This window comes from Capsella rubella, unplaced genomic scaffold (assembly GCF_000375325.1).
Source record: "Capsella rubella cultivar Monte Gargano unplaced genomic scaffold, Caprub1_0 scaffold_6, whole genome shotgun sequence".
NCBI classification, from domain to species: domain Eukaryota; kingdom Viridiplantae; phylum Streptophyta; class Magnoliopsida; order Brassicales; family Brassicaceae; genus Capsella; species Capsella rubella.
In genome coordinates, this window is record NW_006238918.1 from 1711782 (window position 1) to 1736741 (window position 24960).

Here is a 24960-nt window from a genome sequence, read left to right on the forward strand (position 1 = left end):
AAAATAGCATGCATGTTATTTAAATAAATGACACGATGTTGTCAACTCAACATACAAAACGTCACGCATGTTGTGTAGTCTTTCTGAAAATCTTTTTTTGTCTAGAAAGCTTGAAAGCTCTCTCTGTGGAAGAGGAGGACCCAGCGGCGACATCTCAGATGAACTCCTATCGCTGCGAGACGCCCTAATTCCTCTGGAGCTTCCGATAGTCTCATCGGGAAATTTAGCTTTCCCGTTGTATCAATGGATGGTAACAAAGACGACGCGTTGAAATGCCTAAAAATCGGCAAGGATGCGGTGGAAGCAGGAGATCGCTCTCGCGCTTTGAAATTTCTGGAGAAAGCTCGTCGTCTTGATCCGTCTCTCCCGATTGATGATCTTGTTTCTGATCTGAATAAGCAATCGGATGAACCAGCGGCGGAGGAGGATTCGCCTGGATCTGCCGCCAACGAGTCATCTAAGCCGCCGTCGGATCGACCTTCTCTTCGTCAACGTGGATCATCGTCATCAGCCGCGGGATCTTCGTCGTCGTCTTCCACGGAAGAACAACGAGCGATCGTGAGGGAGATAAAATCGAAGAAGGATTACTACGAGATTCTTGGATTGGCGAATACATGCTCAGTGGAAGATTTGAGGAAAGCTTATCGGAAACTCTCGTTGAAAGTTCATCCTGATAAGAACAAGGCTCCTGGTTCTGAAGAAGCTTTCAAATCCGTCTCTAAGGCGTTTCAATGCCTAAGCAACGAAGACACTAGGAGAAAATACGACGTCAGTGGTTCCGATGAGCCTGCTTATCAACCACGCCGAGCTGCTAGAAGAAACAACGGGTTCAACGGCTTCTACGATGATGAATTTGATGCTGATGAGATTTTCAGAAGCTTCTTTGGTGGTGGAATGAATACTTCCACTACTCACTTCCGATCATTCAATTTCGGTGCAGGAACTAGAACAGCTAACCAAGCTTCTGATACAGGATTCAATCCTCGTGTACTCCTCCAGATGCTCCCTGTTGTGCTCATACTACTACTCAACTTCTTGCCTTCTTCTCAACCAATTTACTCGCTCTCTCCATCGTATAATTATGACCACAAGTTCACCACGCATAGGGGCGTCAATTACTTTGTCGGATCAGCCAAGTTCGAGCAGGAGTATCCAATAAATAGTCTCGAGAGACAGAGAGTTGAGGAACAAGTTGACAGAGATTACTTGTCTATATTGGGTCAGAATTGTCGACACGAGCTTCAGAGACAACAATGGGGATTTGTCCGTGAAACGCCACACTGTGACATGATGAGGAGGTTTGATTCAGTAGCTGCATAAACCTTCCAGGTCAGATAGAGACTAAAGCACCAAGTTAGTATACTCAACTTCAAGAGACTTGGTTGGATTGTTCTGAGACATAGATTTGGTACTTATTAACTTCTGAGCATTTTGTTGATGCTTCAGAGAGTTTGATTTCTAAGTCCCAAACTCATATACGTTGATTACTTGTGCTTCTTATGATGTTTAGTATGAAACATATTATGTGTGATTATATCTTTTTCTGAATAATACTTTGTTTTGCTTTGAAATTTTCCATGAGAAGTGTAGCAGAAGTAAATGCTATTACATCAGAATTTTCTGGTAAAATACAATTGACTCTTGCTGAAAAATAGACAAATTTTGACACTCCACTATCCACACAAAAAAGGGATCCCTACAAGCTTACAAGCTTAACCTGTATAGTCGAAGTAATAGCCCTGGATTTGATACACCAGGAACAAGAGATAAATGGTATTGTTTCAAGCCACAAAGAAGAGAAAAACAATGAGGAACAAGATGATAACAGCAAAGATCTTCATCATGAGCCATCTATTTGAAGAAATTCGAGTGAGATGCTGCAGAAGAGCGCTGCGTGCTCCCTCTACATTAACTAACGATTCATCTATATTGTCATCGATTCTGTTCCATAAAACTGACAGGTGTTAGATGCTGTTTCCTGCAACTTAAAATATGTCGGGTTGTGGGTAAGAAAACAATAAAGAACCTGATTGCTAGCTCTCCTTGTTGTGTGACCATTGTAGCTAGATGCGTGAATATTCCACCGAGCTCTGTTATAGTTGATTCCACACTGTGAAGTTCAACCGCTCGGCTTTGGCTATAATTCTCATGCCTTGGGACTGTTTGCTGTAACATGGACATCTCCATTTGCTGCGAAGGAGCATTCTCAATTGCGGATCTGCGTCTGTTTTTGCATGATACGAACAAAACACCATATGTTTTATACAGGATTTGACCTTAAACCATAATGGAACATGGAAACAATCAAAAGTTGTAAGTTATGGAAATTAGGACATACCTGAGCTGGCTACCTGAAGGAGCTCCACTATTTAATGGCGGCAATCTGGTTACAGGAGGGAAAAAGATTAGATGAGAGTAATTGTTAATTATGAAGTAGTTTTTGAACAAAACTCACAGTGGTTGTTGTAAATTCCCAGAAGGATTTGATGAAGTTGACCAAGGAGGAGGCTCAGGGACAGATTTTGCATTATTCTGAGCTGGACTATCTACTGCATTCTTAGTGGAAAAGAGTTGTTTCCGGTTTTCATGAGCCTTCATGTTCTGCAAGAAGACAAGACATTTTTCAATTAAGAAAGTGTACATTGTCGGAAATTATGCAGATAGAAATCAAGAAGAAGTTGACAAAACTACAAATCTAACCTCTGATCTGGTAGTTAGAACATCTTGAAGTTGCTTAGTAGCTCCCATAAGTCTGGTTTTCAAGTCATCACAAACAGCAGTGTAGTGACCAACTTTGTCCTGCGAATAGTTCCCATCAGCAATCTCCATGTTCTGAAGGGTTTGGAGATCAGAGAGAGCCATATTCAGGCCCGTGATATTGTTCCTGATCAACACAGTTAACTCCTGTATTTCCACAGTCCGGTCACTGAAAATCGACGATTGTTTTGCCACTGCAATTCATCAACAGTTGCAGGAAAACACAAACTAGCCAGTTCAGAAGAAATAAGACTGTCTTCAATTGCAATCCCTACAATGTCTCTAGAATCATCTAATAATGGTCATGAAACACACACAGAAATGACTTCTACAGCAAGCAACATAACTTTCTCTTCTTCTTTTTTTTTGTTCCTGAGCACCATGTACTGCTGCAAGCTAAATGCCTAAGAAGCAGAGATTTACGTCACACCCTATAAGAAAGCTATGGGAATATACCTCTTCAGCTCCTTAAAATCTAAAGAAACAACAAAAATCCTAATTCCACTATCCGGATCAAACCCTACATTTCTCGCGATGGTTTTCCTCTCATGATTCCAACTGAAATTATAAATGAAGATGATGAGAATAGATGTGATTTCCGAACCGTACATTTAGCGAGCCTCACGATCTTCTGAGACGTTTCGTGGATATCTAACCCGATCCGAGAAGCCTTCTTATTGAATTCGGATCTTGAAGATCCCGGAGATGACCGCTTGGACGATACCGGATCATCTTCATATTGATGAACTGACGAGATCGCTCCGATCTTCTTCAACGTTTTGGACAGTGAATGAAACTCCGCCGTCCGATCCCTGAACGTCGAACCCATCGTAGGATCAGAAACGGATCAAATTCACCGGCAAAATTGATGAATTTCGTCAGATGGTGAGCTACAATTTCAGAGTAACGAGAGCTAAATCAACCGCTGAAGAAACATACAGTATTAAGAAATTGATATTAAAAACTACGTTGCATTATTATATTATGACAGAGGACATCTTGTTGTTTTCTCTTGCTGGACCGTGTCCCGTTTTAATATCTGGCAACCGAAAAGTGTGCTGTTTAGATACATCAGACCTTTAGTTATGAAAAAGGTTTCTTATTTTTTAGTTGCTATGATTTTTTTTTCTTTTATAAAATTTTTTAAATGTTACATTTCCTTGTCAAATTATTAAGTATTTGATTAGAGTTCAGTGGTGTAGATTTTTATCTTAATTTGTATCACGATATGACTATATATATATATAACAGTTTTGTTACATTATTTTCCAAAGAATGTCTACACTTACTTGTTCTAAGATCGGAACTGTTGTTTCGCGTGTAAGATATGGAAAGAGACCGAAGCTTATAGGCTGTCACTTGTTAGAGTGTTGAGGTGTTTCGAAACACTCTTCTGTGAATTTTACGTTTGGTTATTTATGCTTGATAAATTAGTTTGTAATTTATGAAGTTTATAAGATTTTGTAGACGAGTTACAGGATCCGAGCCAAACCAACTACATTTACATGAGCAACATGAAAAGAAAAAGAAAAAGTCCCTTAAGTATCTAGATTTGGTTCATGGGTTTGTTGTTCTTCGTCTTGCACAAGTGTATTATAGATTATGTAAAAATAATTTCCATTTCTAGTTTCTTACATAAACATATTTATTGTGAACGTACGGCGTAATAACTATACTAAGTTGTTTAAATAAAAGTAGTGTTAGTATGAGATTAAAATGTTTGTGTAAAATACTAAGTGAATGGAAATTAAAAGGTTTTGGGGTTGATGTTACATGGATCAGCGACAAACGTGGAAGCAGTGAGATCCAAAAACAAGCTTCGTGAGCCCGTAGGAGGAGTCTACATTGTAAGCGTGCCACAATTTCATGGCCTAATGTTTCCCAAGTTTTTCAATTTCATGGATTTGGTATTCTTTTCTTTTTTTACTTTTTAACTTTTGATGATCGGATAAACGACATTGACCTAGGAGTTAGAGTTAGGAACCCCATTTGCCAATAACTAGTAGCCAAAACGTATGTCGCATGAAGCTTTGTTTCTCATAAATTGTATATTCAGTATATATACAATCTTAATAGAAAAACTACAAATACTTTTTCTTTACTAATTTGATTAATCTATGTATTAAATTAATGGTGCATGTAAGTAACATCATTGGGAATTGCATGTAAGTGGGCATTACAATGTGAGACCACCTTCCACTTTTTTGACTAGGATAAGAACACACACACATATGTTCTTTTTTAGTAATATATGATCTCTTAATCAGATATGTTTAATATATATCTCCAAAGTAAAATTTTCGTTTCGATGTAACTTACATAAATAGAACCAATACATGTATCATGCGTCCAACGTTTTCAAAGGTCCTAAAAGAAATAAACTTTTGACATGTTACTCCTTTAAGTTGTATAAACATCATATTGGAACTTCGTAAGTCAGTCTTTTAATATAAACGTTTGAATCATATATATCCCTAACAAATGCTTTTTTTCTCTCTTAAACCAGCATTTTGTTGAAGCAAAATGGTCCAATGATTTTTATTTATTTATACTTTTTTCAAATTAGAGAAAACACGTAAATATATGTTAATTACTTAATTTATGGATGAGTCCAAGCAGCAAAGACCAACGCAAACTTTGACTTTGAGGCCGAATCGATCTTCTCCTTTTGTGTTTCGTTAAACTTTGCAATTAAAATTTGTGATCTGTGATAAAATATGTATAATGTTTGTATGTATTAGTATGTTGTGTAGCAGAGCGACTCTTGTTTATAAAAACAATGTTTGGTTTTATCCTAATTGTCATTTTATTCGTTGGATCTTTAGTCTTCGCTTAGCGTCTCGGGTAACATGTCTTCCTCAAAATCATCACCACTAATTTACCTCACGTTCACTATATTCACAATACACATCTCTACGCCAAAACACACCTTAAATAAAATTTCCATAGTCACTACTATACAACTGTTATTTTGAATCGAACACTGTTAGGAGGAAACATGCTTACGTATGTGGTAATAACTCGTTCTAAACTATTGAATCTGATATTGATTTTTAATTATAAAGATAGATTTAATATCAAACACTAAAATCTAAAGTGAACAACACCTAATTTGACGAATATTGGATTATATATATATATAGACAGGGTTAGTTATTAAAAGTTTAATTTATAATTTTTGTAAGGGATTAATCCACTCAATTTTCTAATCACCATTAATTGCCGACCAAACTACTTTATCAAGTCACAGCTTTTGTGGAAATTTTCCCGTTAATTCATGAACCTTTCAATATGTTCACACAGAACATAAATCATTAGATTATTTTTTGCGGCTAATTTTAGAATTATTGTACGATTACTGATCACACGCTAGTATATATAGTAGTATAGATGTTCTCTAGTCTCTAGCTTACATTTGCAAACATATATAAGAAATCACACCTTACTCAACCCCACAGGCTACAACATCCCACATTTAATCAATAACCAAATTAATCAGTATATAATTACTGCTAAATTTTACGTATATATATGCTACTCAGCACATAACCCTAGCTAAGCTACGTACGATAAATAAACGATCAACCCTCAGAATAAATAAAAAAATCAGTCTCTCACAAATCCCAAAAATAAAAGCATGCATTTCGGTATAAACAACGCACTGATTCTGTTTGATTTCTTCCACTTTTATCCTACACAACACTAATCAAACGACACAAAACTCAAAACACATACACAGTTACTTAATATTTCCTTTTTGGATTATAATAATATCAACAAAATTTCAAAAAAAGACACACACCATCTAACCATATCATATCTATCTCTATATATATCCAGATTAAAACCCTGCAGGTCCATTCACATCACGAAGTCCATCTTAACACACCTCATCGCATATAAACATATTCAAAACCCTAAACGCAAACATTTGAGAACTCTGTTCTTGAATTTCATAATGTCTCCCGGAGGATTGCCCACTAAAGCTAGAGGATTAGGTCGTAGCATTAACGGAGGAGGAGGAGGAGGAGGGACAGGGACGAAGTGTGGACGGTGGAATCCTACGGTGGAGCAAGTGAAGCTTCTGACGGATCTGTTCAAGGCAGGGATGAGAACACCGAGCACCGACCAGATTCAGAAGATCTCTTCGGAGCTGAGTTTCTACGGTAAGATCGAGAGCAAGAACGTGTTCTATTGGTTCCAAAACCATAAAGCTAGGGAGAGACAGAAGCGCCGCAAAATCTCGTGCATCGATCATCGTCGTGACACAGATCTCTCTAGTCCTCCTCGTTACAGACCACCCCTTCATGAACAACCTCCACCTAAAGGTTATAACTATATATGATCTCTTTCTATATATTGTATCACATTCTACGGTGTATAAATTAAAATACTAATAATATGGTTTAGTTTTTGGTTTCGTGTAGATAGCTTTGAAGTTTGTGTCGAAGAAGAAGAGAAAGCGATAGAGACGTTGCAACTCTTCCCATTAGCGAAGGTTGAGAGAGTGAGAGCAAACGTTACCGCTGCGACAACCCACAACGAATACACACGAGAGCAAGCCTATACGACGGCGTTTTCAACATACTCAACTTGTGGAGCTGAGATGGAACATCCGCCGTTGGATCTCCGATTAAGCTTTCTCTGAAGGGTTTTCATTTTGATATTATTAACGACGACTCTAGTGGGTGGGGAAAGCATAAATTAAAGAAATGAGGATCATATCACAATTAATTTAGAACTAGCTATAGATTTTGGTCTATATGCATGAGATGAGACCCTATTTTGGAACTACATGTTTAGAAATTATATTAACATAATCAGTCCATTAGGTTGATGTAGTACTTCTACGTGTAACAATCTCTATTAACACTTTCTAGTCCTTAATTTACATTGTTGTTACATTCTTTATCTTTAGCTTATTCTCTTTGTTGTTTGCCCTTCCCATGAAATGAGTTTTACAACTTACGTTTATATATATGACATTTGGATTATTACAAAAGAGAAGAAGAAGATACCAACAATGGCAGTAATGATATTTCTTTAACTGTAGCACATCTCTAATCTTCTTTTTTTTAAGTACATCCTCAGCTTTATTTTCTCGTTCATATATTCTTTGCTCGTTGGAATAAAATATTTTAAAAGTTTATACTAAAATGAAAAGATAATTAAAAAAAAAAAATCCTAGTACTAATCAGCTGATGGGTCACTAAATTGTGTCAATAGGCCCTTCATATTGTATTGGGCTTAACAAATCACAGGCCCATTAAAACTAAAATAAGTGAGAGATTAAAAAGGCAATTTGTGTATAGAGGTTATTTTTCCTGGAGAAGAAGCAAACTCAAGCTCCGTCGGAGAAAAATACCAGATCGGAAAAGTTCACTCTTTCCAAATCTTCTCCGGCGTAATTCAGATTACTTTAAGCGAGCGAAGGTTGATTCATCCCAGCAATGGATGTGATTAAGACGCAACAGATATCAGCAAGGACGATCGAGAAAGTGGTTGTTCATCCACTCGTCTTGCTCAGTATCGTCGACCATTACAATCGTGTCGCTAAGGATTCGCGTAAGCGTGTTGTCGGTGTTCTTCTCGGTAGCAGCTCCCGTGGTGTCGTTGATGTCACCAACAGCTACGCAGGTGCGCCTTAACTTTTACTTTTCCTCTCGCTCTCTTCGATCTCAGATCTCAGATTCTGTTGGGGTCTTTGCTATACTTGAATTCAGTGCTTTCGGTCATGTTATAGGGGTTATTGGTATCTGGGTTCTAGCGAGATGTATATAATAACAGCAATTTAGGGTTTTTGTAGCTGTTTTGTATAGTTCAGTTCCGGAATTGAGCACTTTTTAAATTTGATTTTGTTATACTCTCTGATATTTACTTCAATACATTCTGTTCTCGCTAGGGTTTTGGATTCAACCAATCTCTCAGTTTTACTGTTGTGTTTTGGAATTTCCAATATTACTTGAAGTGTAGAGAAAGAAATAAGTTTTAGGTTGATTTGTTGGAGGTTTAGCTGCATTTTAGTTTGCAGAAGAGGCTTTAGCTGTGGTCCTTTGGACACTGTCATTAGGAACCTCTTTAATAGATGAATGTTGCTTCCATATGACTCGTTTAACATTGTGATTTTTTTAATTTTTGTAGTACCCTTCGAGGAGGATGACAAAGACCCAAGTATTTGGTTTCTTGATCACAACTACCATGAGTCAATGTTCCACATGTTCAAGAGAATTAATGGTATTTCTCCGGAAGTTGGTAAATAGACCGTATTTGAAAATGTAGAATCCGAGGCATTTAACAAAAACTATTTTCTTTTCAGCCAAGGAGCATGTTGTAGGTTGGTACAGCACAGGCCCTAAACTTCGAGAGAATGATTTGGATGTTCACGCGTTGTTCAATGGGTTAGTATCCAGCTTAATCATTCAAGTAGCAATGTATTGGCCTTTATCATATGTTCTGTTGACATGTGAGAAGCATTGTGGATATGCTGGTTATTTTAGGCAGAAATCTGTTCGTCTTTCTCACTTAACGCTTCTGTTTCATCTCCATTTTAAGCTTCGTTTTCCTTCTGATTCTGCAGCTATGTTCCAAATCCAGTGTTGGTCATTATAGATGTCCAGCCTAAAGAACTTGGAATCCCCACAAAAGCATACTATGCAGTGGAGGAGGTCAAGGAGGTAAGATACAGACCCTTTCAAATCTTGTCCATTTTGTACAGTTCTATCCTTATATTTAATCAGATGCTGACTAAGCACTTCTTTTTCTCTTCAGAATGCAACTCAGAAAAGCCAGAAAGTCTTTGTTCATGTGTCTACAGAAATTGCTGCTCATGAAGTCGAGGAAATAGGTATGTCTGAAACGGTTTGATCAGCTCTGTTTGATGTCACATTTTGAAACTTATTTGCTTCATCCTCCTTGTACAGGCGTGGAACATTTGCTCAGGGATGTGAAAGACACAACAATCAGTACCCTGGCGACTGAGGTTCTTGTCTTTACAGTACTTCAATGTTTCATTATCGTCCTTATAAATGTTTTCTGAAATCGTTCCTTGGAGGATTGATATTGATGTTCCTGCAAGGTTATTTATGAACATAAGAGATTCTGCTCGAGGACTTACATAATGTATATTGCATTTTGACCCAGGTCACAGCAAAACTAACTGCTTTGAAAGGACTGGATGCACGTCTTCGGGAGATCCGCAGTTACCTTGACCTTGTAATTGAAGGAAAGCTCCCTTTGAACCATGAGATTTTATACCATCTGCAGGTTAGAACTTACATCTTTTAATTTAGTGTTCTGGTTCTAGAAATTATGGCTATAAACTATATGATATTGTCCAAACCTATGATCTTTCCACTTTATAATCTTCTAGTCACTGTCTCTGCTATTGGTGGTCTCATTTAATGAAATATCTATTTGAAATCAATAGGACGTTTTCAACTTGCTTCCTAACCTGAATGTGAACGAGTTGGTCAAGGCCTTCTCAGGTGAGTTTCTGCTATCAATTTTGAAATTAAACCGACTGTTTTCTTGATGCATTTGTTTCATTAGTCTTACTGTATTTATAATGTGCAGTGAAAACAAATGATATGATGCTCGTTATCTATCTATCATCCCTCATTCGGAGTGTAATTGCACTACACAACTTGATCAACAACAAGGTTCGATCTTTGATTCCCTCTCACGTCACACGCAGTGTGAAAGTACACCTGATTTTTGTTTTTTGTGACCGTAATCATGTGGATGCTATGTTTCAGTTGCTGAACAAGGAACATGAAAAAGCAGAGGACTCAAAGCCTGTGGCCATACCCGCCGCCACCAGCTAAATCAGGTTGTCTCGTGACTTAGTCATTGGCCCGTGATGAAGGCAGCTGTTGTGTGTTCTCTTCCCCGAAAGAAGCGAGAAGTCAGGGGGGACGAACGAGTTTAGTTTGATATCAGTCAGCTCTCTTGTACGAGTGTTGAATTCTCGATTTTTCTTATTCAGGATGTATCAAAGAGTCTTTTTCATTATATCTTGCGAGTTCGTTAGGTTTAGGCCTCCTTTGAGGGGGTTTAAGATAACAAAAATTCACTGTCAATGTGTCGAAATCTCCACAAAGGGTCTTTTATCCTAATGAAATTCTTGAGACCAAATTTCCCATTTAGCATATGTGTGCGTTTTTATTCGTTTCTTCTGGTCTGGCCGACAATAGCTTCAGTTATATAATATCCTCTGTTATACAATCACATCTCTCCCCGAGAGTGTACAGCCTCGTTTGTTTCTTCTGTATATCCGAATCTAGATGAACATGTTCTCCATATTGTCCTTGTATATAATTGAACCCAATATGAAACATCTGATTAGAGCCACTGACCACAACAAGTCAACAAGGGTACTGTTGGTGCTTGGGAACTTTTTACTAGGTGAAGTGAGATTAATTTGCTTATCGCGCGAGATATGTAAAAAGAAAGACTAGACCTTTTTGATGAGCTTTGCTTTTCTTATAATTGAAAAGAAGGCAACAACAACAACAACAACAACTAACAAAAGGTAAAGTGAAAAAGGATTGTGAAGGAAAAAAGAAAGTTAATAAATGGCGTAAGCTTCGTGGAAAAGATATTTGATACGGGAACAGAAACGAAAACAAGAGCGTGCTTTGTTACGCATTAATGCTTCTTTTTCACTTATATGTGTATTTGTTATGCTATACTCCTTAATTAGTCCTTGTTGATTACAAACTAATTCTTAATTCCACAATATAATAATAATTCTGTGATGTTTTTACTTAGAAATCTTCATATCTGCTAAAAGAAAGAGATTAAAGCAATCAAAACGACGTAACCTAGCTAGCACTACGAAAAATAATACTGTAGTTGTATCATTATACAGACGTTGACGTAAGGATATACAAGAAGGCTTTCATATTTATTAGTATGATGATGTTAGTGGTTAGGTTGCATATCTCATTGAGTTGACCAAATCAAAAAGTGATGAAGTTACCAAAGTGAGATTAATCTATTTTTAACTATAGACCTGGCTTTGGGTTTATAGAACTATATATTATATGTATTAACCAATTCGAAAGACATAGGTGGTGGTGGTGGGATTTGATCTACTCGAACCGACCTACATTATTACTATTAACTAGTATCTTAGGGTTTTATACCCGCATGAACAAAAAAAAAGTAAATTAGGGTTCTGATTCTCTTAAATTGACTATATATAGTAGTATATACTATTTGATCTTCACTGTTTCCCAATACAATCAATAAAATGGACATGGCTTAATTATTATTACCTACTGTTCGTGATTAAAAAGTGAAAGGCTTTTTGGCCATGGTCGGAAAGTTATATACTTCAGAATATCTTTTTCTTTTTATTCTCATATGTTTTTTTTTTAATTGTGAAAGTTTTATTCTCAAATGTTTTGATTGGAAAACTGAAAATTCTCTAATACAAAATAAAAAGCGATTCAATTTAATCTTCCCTTTATATTTTCCCGCAAAATAAGAATCTTTGATAGAGTAGCTAATAGAAAGTCATATACATTTTATTTATCAAATACATCAAACCAAAAAGAGATGATAATGATATATGATGTCATATTTCTACAAAATTTAAAACATATTGCGAAAGGACATGAATTAAATCATATTTTAAAGCATTATATATTATATAATTTTTTTTGTCTACTGATCATATACAAAAATAATAATCAAATCTTCCATATTTATTAGTTCTTTCACTAAAATAGTTATATGTCAAAAAAAAAAAAAAAATCATTTGTCCCGGAGCTTATACAAATGTTCCACTTGAACTAAACTGTTATATTTGTTTGTCAAGAATAATAATATATCTAAGGATTTAAGGACACATTTTTTTTTTTTTAAAACTATATAACAACATCGAGGGAGCAAAGGGTTGGTGTGTAATAGGTGAAAAGAATGTGATTCTTTGTGCCGAAAGTGGAATGCAGACTCAGCTTCAAATTATATACCGTTTACGAGAGAGTTAGTGGTCAGCTTTGTCACCCACACTCACACACACACACACCTACAAAGGCTACAGTGCAATATATCCAACCCTCACTTTTGTTCCTTTTTTGTTACATAAAATTTTAAGACATATTATTGTTTGGTTGAATCATTAAAAGAAAATATTATACATTGTTTTAAGAAATCGCATATCAAATTATCTTGGAAATATTCGTCTCAATCTAATTGTATGTTTTGAGAGGTAATCAACTTTGGTGGAACACGTACCCCCGTGATCAAAAGAGCACAAATAAACACTGATATATATGTACAACCTCAACAAAATTAGAGTTAACTGAAACTTAATGTATATATTTTTTATGTAGAGGTAAAAGATATATAGTGATTTATTTGTAAAAATATCTTAGGTCACAAAATAGCGAAGTAAGTTATTATATAAAACGTCTGAAAGAAGAAAGCAGATGCAAAAGTAAAATAAGATCTTGTAAATGATATGAAAATTTGCCATTGGTTCTAGCTAGTGGCGTTAAAACGCTTTACTGACCGTTAAAGTTGCAAGCAAAGCCAAAAATAAACCCACCAACTGGTCCTTTTGAGCAAAAACACATTGGCATGCAATAATTAATAGCTAGCTAACTTATGCTAATTCCACAAAACATAACATATATATTCACATAGTCACATTCGTCTAATCATGTAACATAACCATAATTGTAATTTTAACCATAACACATAATTCTGGAGTTTGTTCATAATTACAATTTCAAAATTCGACAATTTTCTCGATCAGGATATTGTGATAGTGTAGCCTCCGTCACTGTAAACATTTGCTCCGGCGAAATTAAAGGTAGGATCGTAGGGAGACAAAACTGAGGAAAGATTCTGACCAAGAAACATCACTCTCTCCTCTGCATTTTCCTTGTGGGTGAACTCTTGTTTCGGGTCGGCCTGTTGTGAAGAAGCGAAGCAGCCTTGATCAGAAGATGGACGGTTGGGATTGGCGTTGAGAAGATTAACGGTGGTTATGTCGTGAATGCTAGGTCGACGTTTGTCTTTGGCGCCGGAGAGCTGTCTCTGGTAGTACTTTTGAGCATGGCTTGCAACCTGAGTTGGTGTTTTTGATCCCACAAAGTTCCTCGATATGTTTCTCCAATCTCCTTTCCCGTACTTGAGAAGACCTAACAAAAACCTCCTGCAGACAATATTTAAAACATGATATAAAGCATCAGCAAACAAACCAACCAAGAAAACAGAGAAGTGACTTGCAACTTAAGAAACTAAGAAGAGTGACTTGTGTGACAAGGATCACAGAGCTTAATAGTTTCTTCACCTGTGTTCTTCCTCCGTCCATGGGACTCCTTTCCTACGATCTTGATCAAATCCTCTGGCTCCATTAGGCAGTTTACGATACGCATCAAAGTCACGCTGACTCACGAACTGATCATCGAATCCACATGGAGTAGAACGGTAACCCGGGATTGGGACAAGTCCTGCTTCGATATCGAAGAGGTCTTCTTCAAGTTTAGAGTATTGCCTCATGACATCTGATATGGTCTTTCCAGGGATCATAGCCGCAACTTTGAACCAGCGGTCAGGCGTGTCATCAGCATAGACAGCGAGGGCTCGCTCAAACTTCTTGTTCTCTTCTTTAGTCCAGCTCGAACCTTGCAAGCACATCATCTCTTGAACTACGAACCGATGGTCAGAGGTTGGCACGTGCGAGAGTAGTGGATGCAGAGTCTCCATCGTTTAAAGGCTATAAGTTTCACACCTATAAAGTACTTATATATGAGTTTTGTTCTCGCAAATGTTTTGGAAGCTTGAGACTTGATTTGTGGGTGTAGTGAAAGACTGAAGCTATTTATAGGATCTAAAGATATATAGGAATCAAACGGGGAAAACTAACGAATAGTTTAATGATGGAATCAAATTAAAGAAGCTGATTTAGTGAGAGATTGTTCTGAAGAATCTGGAGAATAAAAAAAACACAAAAAGACTAAAACTTTGAAGAATCCTTGAGAATCTGCAAAAGTGAGGAAAACAAAACAGGCAAAATTAAACCCAGATGGTAGAAAGAGAAAGAGAGGTGAAGAAGCAAAGGGCAAGACAGAAGAAGGTGTTTGTGGTTTGTATTATAGATACTATACTAGTGCATGTGTGTGTAAAGTAGTAACCAATGAAACCACTCCACTCTCCTACTTGGCTTCATTTTATTCAAAGAGAGGATTCTTCATAATGAAATCAATATAATTATAATTAATAACAACTATAAAAAAAAATCTTACTATGCCAAACATTTTCATATCCTTCCAAAATTTTGATAACCACTAGAATTCATCGTTTATTTTTTTGTTAGGTAAATTTTCTCGAATACTATAAATTATTCAAAATAAATCCACAACACATAAAGTTGTTCGTATTTAACGATAGTTTACGTCGGCTTTGTATAAGGCGTAACTAATCTTTAAGAAGAACACTAAGAATAAACAAGGAGACAACTAATTTAAAAGCTTTACTTTGAAAAACAATGTGACAATTGCTAAAAATTTGTTATAAATTAATATTATCCGAGATTAGAAGTAAGCTTAAACTTAACTACACATGTTTATCCTTTATGTCTTTTTGTGTGTAGTGTAACGTACCATTATAAAATGTTGATATTTCTTGGAAATTTAACAAAAAAAAATCATATGCCGTCGGCCGCCATTAAAAAAAAAAAAAAAAAAAGACTGAAAAAGGAAAAGAGAAAGAAGAATCCGAAAAGGATGAAAAAAGAAGCCAAATACAGTGTTAACTTGTAATATATGAGATATTATTGGGTACGTAAGCGCCTGTAGCTCAGTGGATAGAGCGTCTGTTTCCTAAGCAGAAGGTCGTAGGTTCGACCCCTACCTGGCGCGTCTCTTAGTTTTTTCCATAAACCCTTTCAGGCTAATTAATTGTATTGCGATGCCACTAAACCTTCTTTTTTTTTCCCTGGTTGCCCACTTTGTTACTGTTTTTTTGTCGTCATTCGCTTTATCGACTTTTTTTATTCTAATCAACTCTCAAAAGCCTCTTTTCACACACTCCAGTGTCGGTGGCTTCAAACTTGTTCTGCTCTCTCTCTCTCTCTCTCTCTTATACGGTGCATAGAAGTTTTCAATGAAAAATACATATGGAATCTTTGTTTCAAGTTTTCATTGCATTCATGAGAATACTAACCACCCTGTTGCTGGTTTCTTTATCAGACAGAAAACGTAACAGCTCACAAATGTGTTACTTGTACACCAAATGCGAGTGAGAGGTATATTCTAGGTTTTACATCTTTTGTGGGAAACTGGGTTTGACTACATTACAGACTGCAACAAAATAGTTAAAGCTTGTTTACTAGTAACTTGCAAATGTTGTACTTTTCAATTGTCACTCAACCCAAAGTTTGAAGGAGGTTTACATTGAAAAAATATGAACTCAAATGTTCATCAACATGATCTCAACATGTCTGTTCAATAGATAATCCATATATAGAATAAAGATAGAAAGATTCTTTTGGACAAAAACAGAGGTCAAAATTAACAAAAAGGATGGCTTTAGCTTTATAACTTGAACCTATGTTGTAGTAACACAAAGTGAAGCAGAGTGAAGTCTCTGCAACCACGCGATTCTCAAACTCGGCTTCTTCAGCTCTAAGAATATCTCTCTATACTCTCTCTTCAGAAACAGATCCAACGCAAACAAGTAGAGCTCACTACCTTCTTCCACCTCTTTCATCGCGTCCAGACTTTGAATGCATTCTCCAATGCTGTACATAAGCTTTCCCGATTCAATTGCCACGCATACCGGACTTTCCTGCAACATACCCTCACTCATTGACTTCATGGCATCCAATGGTTGAGCGGTTTCGCTTTCTATCCGATCTTCTTGCAATCGAGACTCTGCATAACCGCCATTTAGCCTGGATGTTTCTGCTTCATCTATGTGCAGCTTTGATAATGGAGTTGGGTCATTCCATTGTGGTGACTCAGAACGGTAGAGGAGCTTCTTGCGCAGACGCGAAGGAGGAGTGTATGTCTCTCCAGGTTCTATAACCCCGTTGAAAATGATAGCTAGTTGATCAGCATGAGGAACTTCCTTGTGGCGAAATTGTCCTGCTTTTGGGTTTTCCTGTGGTAAACCAAAGAGAGAAGCTTAGCTTTTTAAAAATGTAGTCGAGTAGAAGAAGAACCAAAGTTAGACATTTTCATACCCGAATATAAATTCGCCAGTCCTCTTCTGTAGCACCGAAACTACGAGTTTCTGGATCCCATTTCATGCTACTAGCTCCAACGAGTTGACACCAAATCTTCCAAGCCTTCCTAGTGCAATCCCAGTGGTTTTTCAGCTGTGCTCTTGTATAACCAAGGCCGGTATTATCATTAATTGTCTCAAGAATCGTCTTCCAACCTTCCTTGTTAAAATGTGTGTCGGGTCTGTTTCCTTTCAAAGTCTCTTGAACCAACAGGTCAAGAAACAGCTCATGTGTAGAAGGAGACCAATATCCTTTTGTTTGAGGGTTAGATGAACTACACATGCTTTGGTTATCTTCATCTTCTTCCTCGTAACAACTTCTTCGCCTCTTCCTTACACCCAAAACTCCCTCATCTTTGACCTCTACATTACTACTACCCGCAAAGATAATCTCTAGCTTCTTGAGATCTGGGGGAACACTCAACCGATACTGTCCAGCATCAGGATTCTCCTGCAGAATAAGCAATCACCTTTTTTTAGTCTCAAAGAAACAACAAAACTATCCCAAAAAAATGTAACAAAAGGTTTTGACTTGTAACCTGTAAATAGTTAGCCCAGTCATCATCACTGGCACCAAACGTGTTGGTCTCAGGATCCCAACTCATATAACTGCTTTCAACGAGTCTACGCCAGATTTTCCACTGCCTGCTCATTGTATCCCAGTGGTTTTTAAGCTGCATTCTATCGTACATAGCACCTGTCTTCTCCTGAAACGATGTCAATATGTTCCTCCAACCTTCTTTCGAAAAATGTGTCCCTGGTTTATTCCCTAACATCGTTTGCTCCACGCATAAATCAACAAACACTCTGTGGTATTCCGGCTCCCACACAGCTTTTGGCCTCATTTTTTTCTTCCTCCAAACTACTATCAGTAAAAAAACGATTACATTACACAAGTGGTTCATGTCTTAATCATTTGAACAAAGAGACACACATTGAGGACACACAAAAATTCATATTATAAACATTCATACAATTTACATGAACAATTCAAGAAACTGAGCACAAATCGTATAGACATAAGTTTGCGACATGAAGACAATTAGATCAAGAGTTGTAGAGCTCCAAATTGCTGATGATGCACAAAATCTATGGAGACAGAGAACGCAGACGCAATAAAATGGAAACGTGTTTCAGGGGAAAAAAGAAATGATCTTGCGAGAAGACTTCCCTCCCCAATTCGAAAACCCAGTGACTGAACAGGAAAATGGGGAATTTGCAAGAAACCCTACATCGACTAACCAGTAGATTTGGAGAATTACGATAACGGTTAAGAACTCACCGGCGGCGTAATTGGGTGGGAAGCGGCAGAATCAGATTTCAGGAAACGGAAAACGTAACCGGGAATCTGATGGAAACGCGACAGCGATTGAGTGGCGGCCACACTGTTGTGACACGGGTGTGGCTGAAGAAGCCGATCGCGATTTCTCCTCGCTTTCTCTGTTTTTTTTTTCTGCGTTTGCGCCGTACCGTACGGAGTTGCAAAGGTTTTTTGTTATGGGCTGGGCCGAGTTACTTGGTCATGCGTCATGGACCTCTCGATTAAAGAGGATTTAGCGTCTCTGTAAGCTCCAAAGACTGGTTTGTGTTGAGTCCGGTCCTGATTTTGTAACTCGGTTTAGAGATATTAAAGGGATCCCTAAGTTTATCAAAACGAACATGTAGGTGATTATTGTTCCAATCAAATATATTTAGGTGAGTAAACTAATCACTAATCAGCATGATGAGTATGTATAATTTGTGGGGGACGGATACCACGATTGCCAAAGTTAATACTACATAGCTATTACTAGTATAAGATATGCTTTAAATGGTACCGACCAAATAATAAATAACGTTTGCTTTAAATGGGCCGTAACGTACAAATCCAGATAGAAAAAAATGGAAATTGGTTCAAAAAGATTACATAAAATTTTAGATATATATAATGGTGCAGCAATATAAAAAGCTTTACTTGCTGACTTGCTGTTAGTTACAAACTTTTTTCAAGGTCGTTTTTGGCATGATTAGCGTCTCTGTATTATTAGCTTAAACACGTTAAAAATCTTTGTATACTTTTGAAAAACTTGGAGAGTATAGGAATTAGGAGGCATAACAAATCAAGGAAGGACATACATTATATGGCTGGCTTTAAGTTGCAAGTGTGACTTAAAAGTACTGTAGAGAGATTCTACACGCAGATAAAAAAAAGTTGGTTTGTATGAACGGTTAAAATGTGATTGCGCTGTCTAAACCTTCAGTGCAACGTGGATAAAACAAAATACACATGAATAGCGAGGATGTTAACATTTTCACTTCATAGACACGTACAATATAAGAAGGTTCAGTTGCAAAACCATGTTGATATGTTTGACTAAGATTATCACGAGAAGTGCGTAAGCTAGCTTCATCATAGTCTTTGGAGCTTCGCAGTTTCTTACAAATATATTGCAACTGTAGCTTCAATTAAGTCCGAAAAGAAATGAAAATCAAAGAGACATGCATTATTGATTTATTATTTTTTATTTGCTGGTTGCATTGATGATTTGATTCTAGTAGATGCTCTCGTCGGCTCTGTGCTAGGTTTTGTTTTGAATCAGAAAGCGTTTTAGATATAGCTACACTAACATAATTTAAGTGTGAAAATTCCGAAACAGTTCAACTTTCCATAAATAACTCTGACACTTTGATCTCAATTAGAACTACAAGTAGCTAACTCTATAAACACACATGCATGTCGCTGCAAAGAAATTACACACTGCATCTGCATGAAACCAACCTCCCTAGTAACTAACTATACTATACTAGCCCTGTAGTAGTATTGAATTTAATATCATCATCATTGATTTTGTCCCTACGTACTGATCATTTCAATACTAGTAATTATTAGAGAATTACAAATAAAATAAAATTGTTTTTGGTTGGAGACTAGAGAGAGTCATTAAAATGAAAATTGAAGGCCATGAAAGATGAAAGAAGGAGAGGAGTAGTCATGTTTTTAATGCAATCCTCTTTGTCATTACTCACTTTGTTTTCTTTCCCTTTAAAATCTCTCTCTCTCTCCCTCTCACACTCACAAAAGTGTCTCCCTTATTTTCAGGCACTTCTCTACTATAATAATTTTTAATTTTTGATTTAGCAAAAAAAAAAACCATTTAAAAAGTAGTAGAGACCTTCTCTTTCAACTAGAAGCCCCTTAAGCCATGTCTTCCTCTTCCTTGCTACTTCTTCTCTTCTCTCTTCTATCTCTGTTCCTCAATGTCTCACTCGCAGACAATCACACGGCAGTTGTTATTACGACCTCAGCCACCCCGCCGTCGCCACTTCCTCCGCCTTCTCCACCACCACGGCATAACTTAACTTCTTCTTTCATGCCCGGGATCGCCGTTGTCATCGCCGTCCTCACCGCGTTTTTCTCTCTCACTTTCTTGCTCCTCCTCTACGTCAAACACTGCAAACGAAGAAACGGCGGCGTTTACGTTAATCACCACCAGCGTTTCGCAATCTCTAGATACGGAGGAGGAGGGTATGGGTATTACGGCGGTGGTGGAGTAGTACTAGGGAGGAAAAACTCCGGTATAGACCGGTCCGTGATCGAATCTTTACCGGTTTTTCGGTTTGGTGCATTGAGCGGTCACAAAGACGGTTTAGAGTGCGCCGTGTGTCTCGCTCGGTTCGAACCGACGGAAGTGCTGAGGCTACTGCCGAAATGCAAACACGCCTTCCACGTGGAGTGTGTTGACACGTGGCTCGACGCTCACTCCACTTGCCCCCTTTGCCGTTACCGGGTCGACCCGGAAGACATACTCTTGATCGGTGATTGTAACTCCTGGTTCGAGCTCCGTTTCTCTAACCGCCAAGAAGAATCCAACAGTACCGGTTTAACCCGGTTTGTTCCGGTCACTCGAATCTCCGGTCGTCACTCATCAGCTGGTGAACGAGCGAGTCGACTCAACGAGATTAAAGCGTCCTCGTCGTCTAAAACGAATCCGACGTCGTTTCGGAGATCACTCGATAGCTCTTTAAAAGTTAACACCGGCGAGGAGAAATCGGAACCCGTCGCAGTTGATCGGGTACAGAGAAAAGACGGACTGTTGTTAATTCCGAATCGGGAGAGCTTGGAGGGGAGATTCGAGCACCGGATAATAATCTCCGGCGGGAATCGAGACGATCAGAGGTGGAGCGAGGTGAGGCCGTCGGATCTTTTGTATTTGCGATCGGAGATGATACTTAGCGATAGTAAGAAACTAGCAGCGGCGGAGGGTGGGAGAGATGTAAACAACGGGAGAAGTGTGTCGGAGTTAACGAGTATTGAGAGACGGAGGAGATGGGGAGGAGAGCCTAGACAACGACAAGCCACGGCGGTGATTTCGAGATGGCTCGCTTGGTCCCATAGGCCCTCCTCCTCCGCTTCCTGCATTGTTTAGAAAAAAAATCATATTTTTTGGCCCTTTGAATTTTGTGATATAACATTTTTCGCCGGTTTAGTTTTGTTTAATAACATTTTAGCCCAGAATTAATTTATTCGAGAGAGACAATGCAGCAGATGGCACAGGTAGGAGTATTTGTTTTAGGAGTTAAGTAATAGAGAGAGAGAGAGAGAGAGAGAGAGAGAGAGAGAGAGAGAGAGAGAGAGAGAGAGAGAGAGAGAGAGAGAGAGAGAGATGCACGAGTGCGAGGAAGCACAAATCATTTCTTTTTGTTTTTTAATTTTTTGAGGAATTTCTAAGGAAAGTGAAAGGTTTGAGTTTTTTTTTAAAAATCTTTATATTATTGATGTCTTGGTGTAATAAAGGGCGAGTTTTAGGGATCTGATCATTTCAGTTTATTAAAATCGAAAAGACAAATTAGCTCCTGTTTTGTCTTTTCATACATTGAACTCATAACACTTAAAAACATTATGTGCTTGCAACCCAATTTATTAATGAGTTTTTAGTCTTACTTTTACTGTTTTGATAGAATCATCAAACAGCTTTGTGAGGTTTTGTGAAATAATACTATAATAATGGGTAAAAACAGACTATGCTCTTTAAACTTTTGTAGTAGCTTAAACTAGCTTTTTGAGGTTTTTTGGGTCATCAAAAGAAGGTTCCAATTCAATTTTCTTTTTGACATAAGACAATGCTCTGACACAACTCATGATCCATCCACATACCACATATCTCCTCTATGATTGTGTTTGTATATATTACACATCTCATTGTTTAGTAGTATTTTGTTATCTAATCACATTATCACATGATGAATCCTTATGTACAAATTGATTATCTCGATATGTATGTTCCATCCCATACCCTCGAACAAACTTTCCAAGTAACACTTAAGTCTTTATCTTTATGTAAGAACCAAGAAAATGTCCAATTTAAAATTTCACTTGTGATTTTCTTGTAGACAGTACTATGATGAGACTTTGGGAAGGCGCGCCATTCAAATTACTTAACTTTTTTACAGTTTTCTTTTTACCCTTTTCTTACGTATGGAGTATTGTGTTTTTGTTATAAACGTGCTAGAGTAAGAGAGAACTCGTCGTTTCGAAATTGAAGTATGTGGCAGATCTCATTAACTTCCAAAGTCATTGTTGATTGATACACAACCAATTTGGTACACAATTAAATAAAGATGGTGTATAGTGTTGTTATACTATTTCATTGTCCACGCTTTTAAATGTTGTGAATTAATGATATATTTCGTGCCATCACTTTACAACTCATCATTTCCAAGTCCCAACATTCTCAAAAACTTGTTTTTATTATCCATTTTGTGGCTTCTTTCGACAGCTGATCTTGTTTCTTGTTGTTCGTAACAACCACTTGTGTTGTGTTGCCCACTCCCCTTATTAACTTCGATATTGAAAAGGAAATAAACGATTAGTAGTTGTAGCACACGTAGTACAGGCAAAAAACAAAGCATCACAAGTTTGGTTTATACAAATAGAGTAATCGGTGTAGTTTGAATGATTAATGAATCAAAGATCATTTATAGGTAAGCAACTTTTTTGAGAGTATTAATTAGTTTTGTTTTATTTATAGTACACCAATTATCTACTGTTTATTTCGTAACGTATTTATTATCCATTCGAAATTATATGATCCTCTAGGTTTTAGAAATATTTACAAAAAAATATAAATCAGATTAAAAAAAGAAGAACAAATAGTATAGTTGTCTATAAACTAGATGTCACAATCAAAATTAAGATTCATATAACTTGCATATGGAAGAAGAAAAAATTCACTATAGAGGCAAAAGCATATGTCACATTGAGATAGTTACTTAATGCTATCCTAAACAGTATCTTTTTGTTGTCATTTTACGTTTTATATTGTATTGTTTGGACTTTACTATGAGAAGAAAATGAAATGGTTGAATAAGTTAATTACATGTCGAGAGAAGAAAAAAAGAAAACATTGTTAAAAACAGATATGAAATAATTATAAATCTCACCAGCAAGGGATACATAAAGGAGAACATTCCATGTGGCCTTTGCCTGTGTTATCTCATGTATAGTCCATCTCAAATTACTTAAAACCTATAGAAAATGACATTATTTATTTTCCAAAAGAATAAAAACGAATTTATTTTTGTCTACTAGCCTCTGCCATGATTTTTCATCCGACCTAACGTTTACTATTCTCTTCTATATTATTGTTTGTTGTCTATATGCTTAAGTAGCATAACCCAATACTTTTTTTTGTTTTACCATTAGGCCTAACTTTGGAGTTTGGAGAAGTGAAGAGTTGTGGAGGAGTTCCCATAAGAGTTATGGGCATATATCATCAAACTCTTGGGAAAGAAACAAGTAAATCATTTCTACACAGACTATGAAATCCAAAATTGCTGACAAAATCAGTGCTCAAGAAAAAGTTTTGGCCCACAATAGAATCTTTGAAATTAGCAGAGTTTGGAAGAGCTGCTGCAGAGTCACTAGATATGTCATGACATTAGAATCATAATTAGATCCTCTATACATTATCTCTGACAAGTTCTAGTAAAACAATTAAAAAAATAATACTAGTATTATTCCACAATTGTTTTTCTTTTTACAGTTTTTTTTTTAATAATAAACAATGTCCCTGAAACTTCATGTCAAATTATTATTTTGATCCTTTTTCTGTTGGAAAACTAGACATGAAAAATTGTTTAATACTAGTACGAGACAACAATAATTATAAGGTAATCAAAAATGTTAATCCTTGAATGAAAATAAAATAAAATTCTTGGGGAAGTCTCTAGTGAGAACCATCTATTGATCAGTACTAGTAGAATTGAGAGTGTTGAGTATCCGTAGGGTAATAGAGTAAGGAACGTGTGTGTACCATACATACATCGTTCTTATTATCATCGTCCTCCTGCAAAAGAGACCACCCTTTTCAATATCTTACTTTTTCTCTCTCTCTCTCAATTCATGAAAAGCCACTCGAGTACTTTCAAAGAGTTTTATAGACTCGACCCAACTGTCACAGTCTCCAACTCTCTTTGGGTTCCAACTTTTTTGGTTTCTTTATTCAGCTTTTTTTGTCTGTCTTGTAAGTGTGTGTACACATTACCAATTTACTCCAACATCTCTTGCCCTTTTCGTTCCTCTTTTTTCTCCCTTCATCTCTCTCTCTCTCCGACCCCATCTTGGCGTTTTCCACCCTCCATATCTCCTGAATTCTCACTCTTGCTTTTTCCCTGTCGAGAGAGTTGTCATCACATTACAAGCTTTGGTATACCAAGACTTTGAAGGAGTCTTCTCCATCACCACACACTCATGTTTCAATTCTCTTTGTGGTGGTTTCGATTTGAGGGTATTGGGACGAAGAAGTCCCAAGTTGCATCTTGTATGTTTAATTAACCACCCCTACAAACTACAAAGCGCGAGCAATGTCAGCTTTACACTTCTTGGGTCAATAAAATCCTGAAAATTTACAAAATATATTTGGATTGGCCTACTTGTTAATGTGTGGATTATAGACCGTGAAAGTGAGATATGCTGCAGTGAAT

At 37.0% G+C, this 24960-nt stretch overlaps 7 protein-coding genes and 1 non-coding gene across 10 annotated transcripts; 5 read left to right on the top strand and 3 right to left on the bottom strand.

The window, feature by feature from the left end:
• The first annotated feature begins 96 nt into the window (after positions 1-96).
• Positions 97-1566, top strand: LOC17881919 (chaperone protein dnaJ 49). Its single transcript, XM_006289077.2, has one exon. The coding sequence runs from the start codon at positions 244-246 to the stop codon at positions 1318-1320; it is 1077 nt and encodes a 358-aa protein (XP_006289139.1). The 5' UTR covers positions 97-243; the 3' UTR covers positions 1321-1566.
• A 63-nt stretch (positions 1567-1629) lies between these two features.
• LOC17882746 (syntaxin-31) lies at positions 1630-3682 on the bottom strand. The gene is made up of 6 exons (XM_006288065.2): positions 3367-3682; positions 2701-2951; positions 2456-2601; positions 2339-2383; positions 2027-2224; positions 1630-1941 (listed from the first exon to the last, which is right to left on the bottom strand). The coding sequence occupies exons 1-6, from the start codon at positions 3584-3586 to the stop codon at positions 1782-1784; spliced, it is 1020 nt and encodes a 339-aa protein (XP_006288127.1). The 5' UTR covers positions 3587-3682; the 3' UTR covers positions 1630-1781.
• Positions 3683-6652: 2970 nt separating this feature from the next.
• Positions 6653-7540, top strand: LOC17883671 (WUSCHEL-related homeobox 7). The gene is made up of 2 exons (XM_006290100.2): positions 6653-7085; positions 7185-7540. Exons 1-2 carry the CDS (start codon positions 6716-6718, stop codon positions 7403-7405), a joined length of 591 nt encoding a protein of 196 aa, XP_006290162.1. The 5' UTR covers positions 6653-6715; the 3' UTR covers positions 7406-7540.
• Positions 7541-8077: 537 nt separating this feature from the next.
• LOC17882855 (26S proteasome non-ATPase regulatory subunit 7 homolog A) lies at positions 8078-10924 on the top strand. Its single transcript, XM_006288223.2, has 10 exons — positions 8078-8394; positions 8899-8991; positions 9074-9155; positions 9335-9431; positions 9526-9601; positions 9678-9736; positions 9898-10020; positions 10184-10241; positions 10330-10415; positions 10512-10924. Exons 1-10 carry the CDS (start codon positions 8208-8210, stop codon positions 10578-10580), a joined length of 930 nt encoding a protein of 309 aa, XP_006288285.1. The 5' UTR covers positions 8078-8207; the 3' UTR covers positions 10581-10924.
• Positions 10925-13369: 2445 nt separating this feature from the next.
• On the bottom strand, positions 13370-14826 carry LOC17882498 (transcription factor DIVARICATA). The gene is made up of 2 exons (XM_006288375.2): positions 14063-14826; positions 13370-13924 (listed from the first exon to the last, which is right to left on the bottom strand). Exons 1-2 carry the CDS (start codon positions 14476-14478, stop codon positions 13519-13521), a joined length of 822 nt encoding a protein of 273 aa, XP_006288437.1. The 5' UTR covers positions 14479-14826; the 3' UTR covers positions 13370-13518.
• Positions 14827-15559: 733 nt separating this feature from the next.
• Positions 15560-15632, top strand: TRNAR-CCU. The gene has a single exon. It is a non-coding gene; the product is annotated as a tRNA-Arg (tRNA).
• A 473-nt stretch (positions 15633-16105) lies between these two features.
• LOC17882698 (L10-interacting MYB domain-containing protein) lies at positions 16106-18517 on the bottom strand. Of its 3 annotated transcripts, none has more exons than XM_023780746.1 (4): positions 18241-18517; positions 17538-17863; positions 16958-17449; positions 16106-16875 (listed from the first exon to the last, which is right to left on the bottom strand). In XM_023780746.1, the coding sequence occupies exons 2-4, from the start codon at positions 17841-17843 to the stop codon at positions 16321-16323; spliced, it is 1353 nt and encodes a 450-aa protein (XP_023636514.1). In that variant the 5' UTR covers positions 17844-17863; positions 18241-18517; the 3' UTR covers positions 16106-16320. The 3 variants fall into 3 exon arrangements, with proteins under 3 accessions (XP_023636514.1, XP_006287731.1, XP_006287730.1); XM_006287669.2 differs by having other exon boundaries at positions 17538-17860; positions 18281-18516; XM_006287668.2 differs by having other exon boundaries at positions 18281-18516.
• Positions 18518-19922: 1405 nt separating this feature from the next.
• On the top strand, positions 19923-21790 carry LOC17882879 (RING-H2 finger protein ATL43). The gene has a single exon (XM_006287805.2). It carries the CDS (start codon positions 20181-20183, stop codon positions 21402-21404), a length of 1224 nt encoding a protein of 407 aa, XP_006287867.1. The 5' UTR covers positions 19923-20180; the 3' UTR covers positions 21405-21790.
• The last annotated feature ends 3170 nt before the right edge of the window (positions 21791-24960 follow it).

Bases quoted from the DNA above. Each gene is read 5' to 3' on its own strand.
- LOC17883671 (XM_006290100.2), top strand. From the start codon at position 6,716: ATGTCTCCCGGAGGATTGCCCACTAAAGCTAGAGGATTAGGTCGTAGC. The intron at 7,086-7,184 runs GTTATAACTATA...GGTTTCGTGTAG, and splicing joins TGAACAACCTCCACCTAAAG to ATAGCTTTGAAGTTTGTGTC.
- LOC17882746 (XM_006288065.2), bottom strand. From the start codon at position 3,586: ATGGGTTCGACGTTCAGGGATCGGACGGCGGAGTTTCATTCACTGTCC. The intron at 2,952-3,366 runs GTACGGTTCGGA...GATGAATTGCAG, and splicing joins GATCGTGAGGCTCGCTAAAT to TGGCAAAACAATCGTCGATT. The intron at 2,384-2,455 runs GTGAGTTTTGTT...TCCTGTAACCAG, and splicing joins GGGAATTTACAACAACCACT to ATTGCCGCCATTAAATAGTG.
- LOC17882698 (XM_023780746.1), bottom strand. From the start codon at position 17,843: ATGAGGCCAAAAGCTGTGTGGGAGCCGGAATACCACAGAGTGTTTGTT. The intron at 17,450-17,537 runs GTTACAAGTCAA...CTTATTCTGCAG, and splicing joins ACTGGGCTAACTATTTACAG to GAGAATCCTGATGCTGGACA. The intron at 16,876-16,957 runs GTATGAAAATGT...GGTTTACCACAG, and splicing joins ACTGGCGAATTTATATTCGG to GAAAACCCAAAAGCAGGACA.
- LOC17882879 (XM_006287805.2), top strand. From the start codon at position 20,181: ATGTCTTCCTCTTCCTTGCTACTTCTTCTCTTCTCTCTTCTATCTCTG.
- LOC17882855 (XM_006288223.2), top strand. From the start codon at position 8,208: ATGGATGTGATTAAGACGCAACAGATATCAGCAAGGACGATCGAGAAA. The intron at 10,021-10,183 runs GTTAGAACTTAC...TGAAATCAATAG, and splicing joins AGATTTTATACCATCTGCAG to GACGTTTTCAACTTGCTTCC. The intron at 10,242-10,329 runs GTGAGTTTCTGC...TATAATGTGCAG, and splicing joins GTTGGTCAAGGCCTTCTCAG to TGAAAACAAATGATATGATG.
- LOC17882498 (XM_006288375.2), bottom strand. From the start codon at position 14,478: ATGGAGACTCTGCATCCACTACTCTCGCACGTGCCAACCTCTGACCAT. The intron at 13,925-14,062 runs GTGAAGAAACTA...TATTGTCTGCAG, and splicing joins TGGACGGAGGAAGAACACAG to GAGGTTTTTGTTAGGTCTTC.
- LOC17881919 (XM_006289077.2), top strand. From the start codon at position 244: ATGGATGGTAACAAAGACGACGCGTTGAAATGCCTAAAAATCGGCAAG.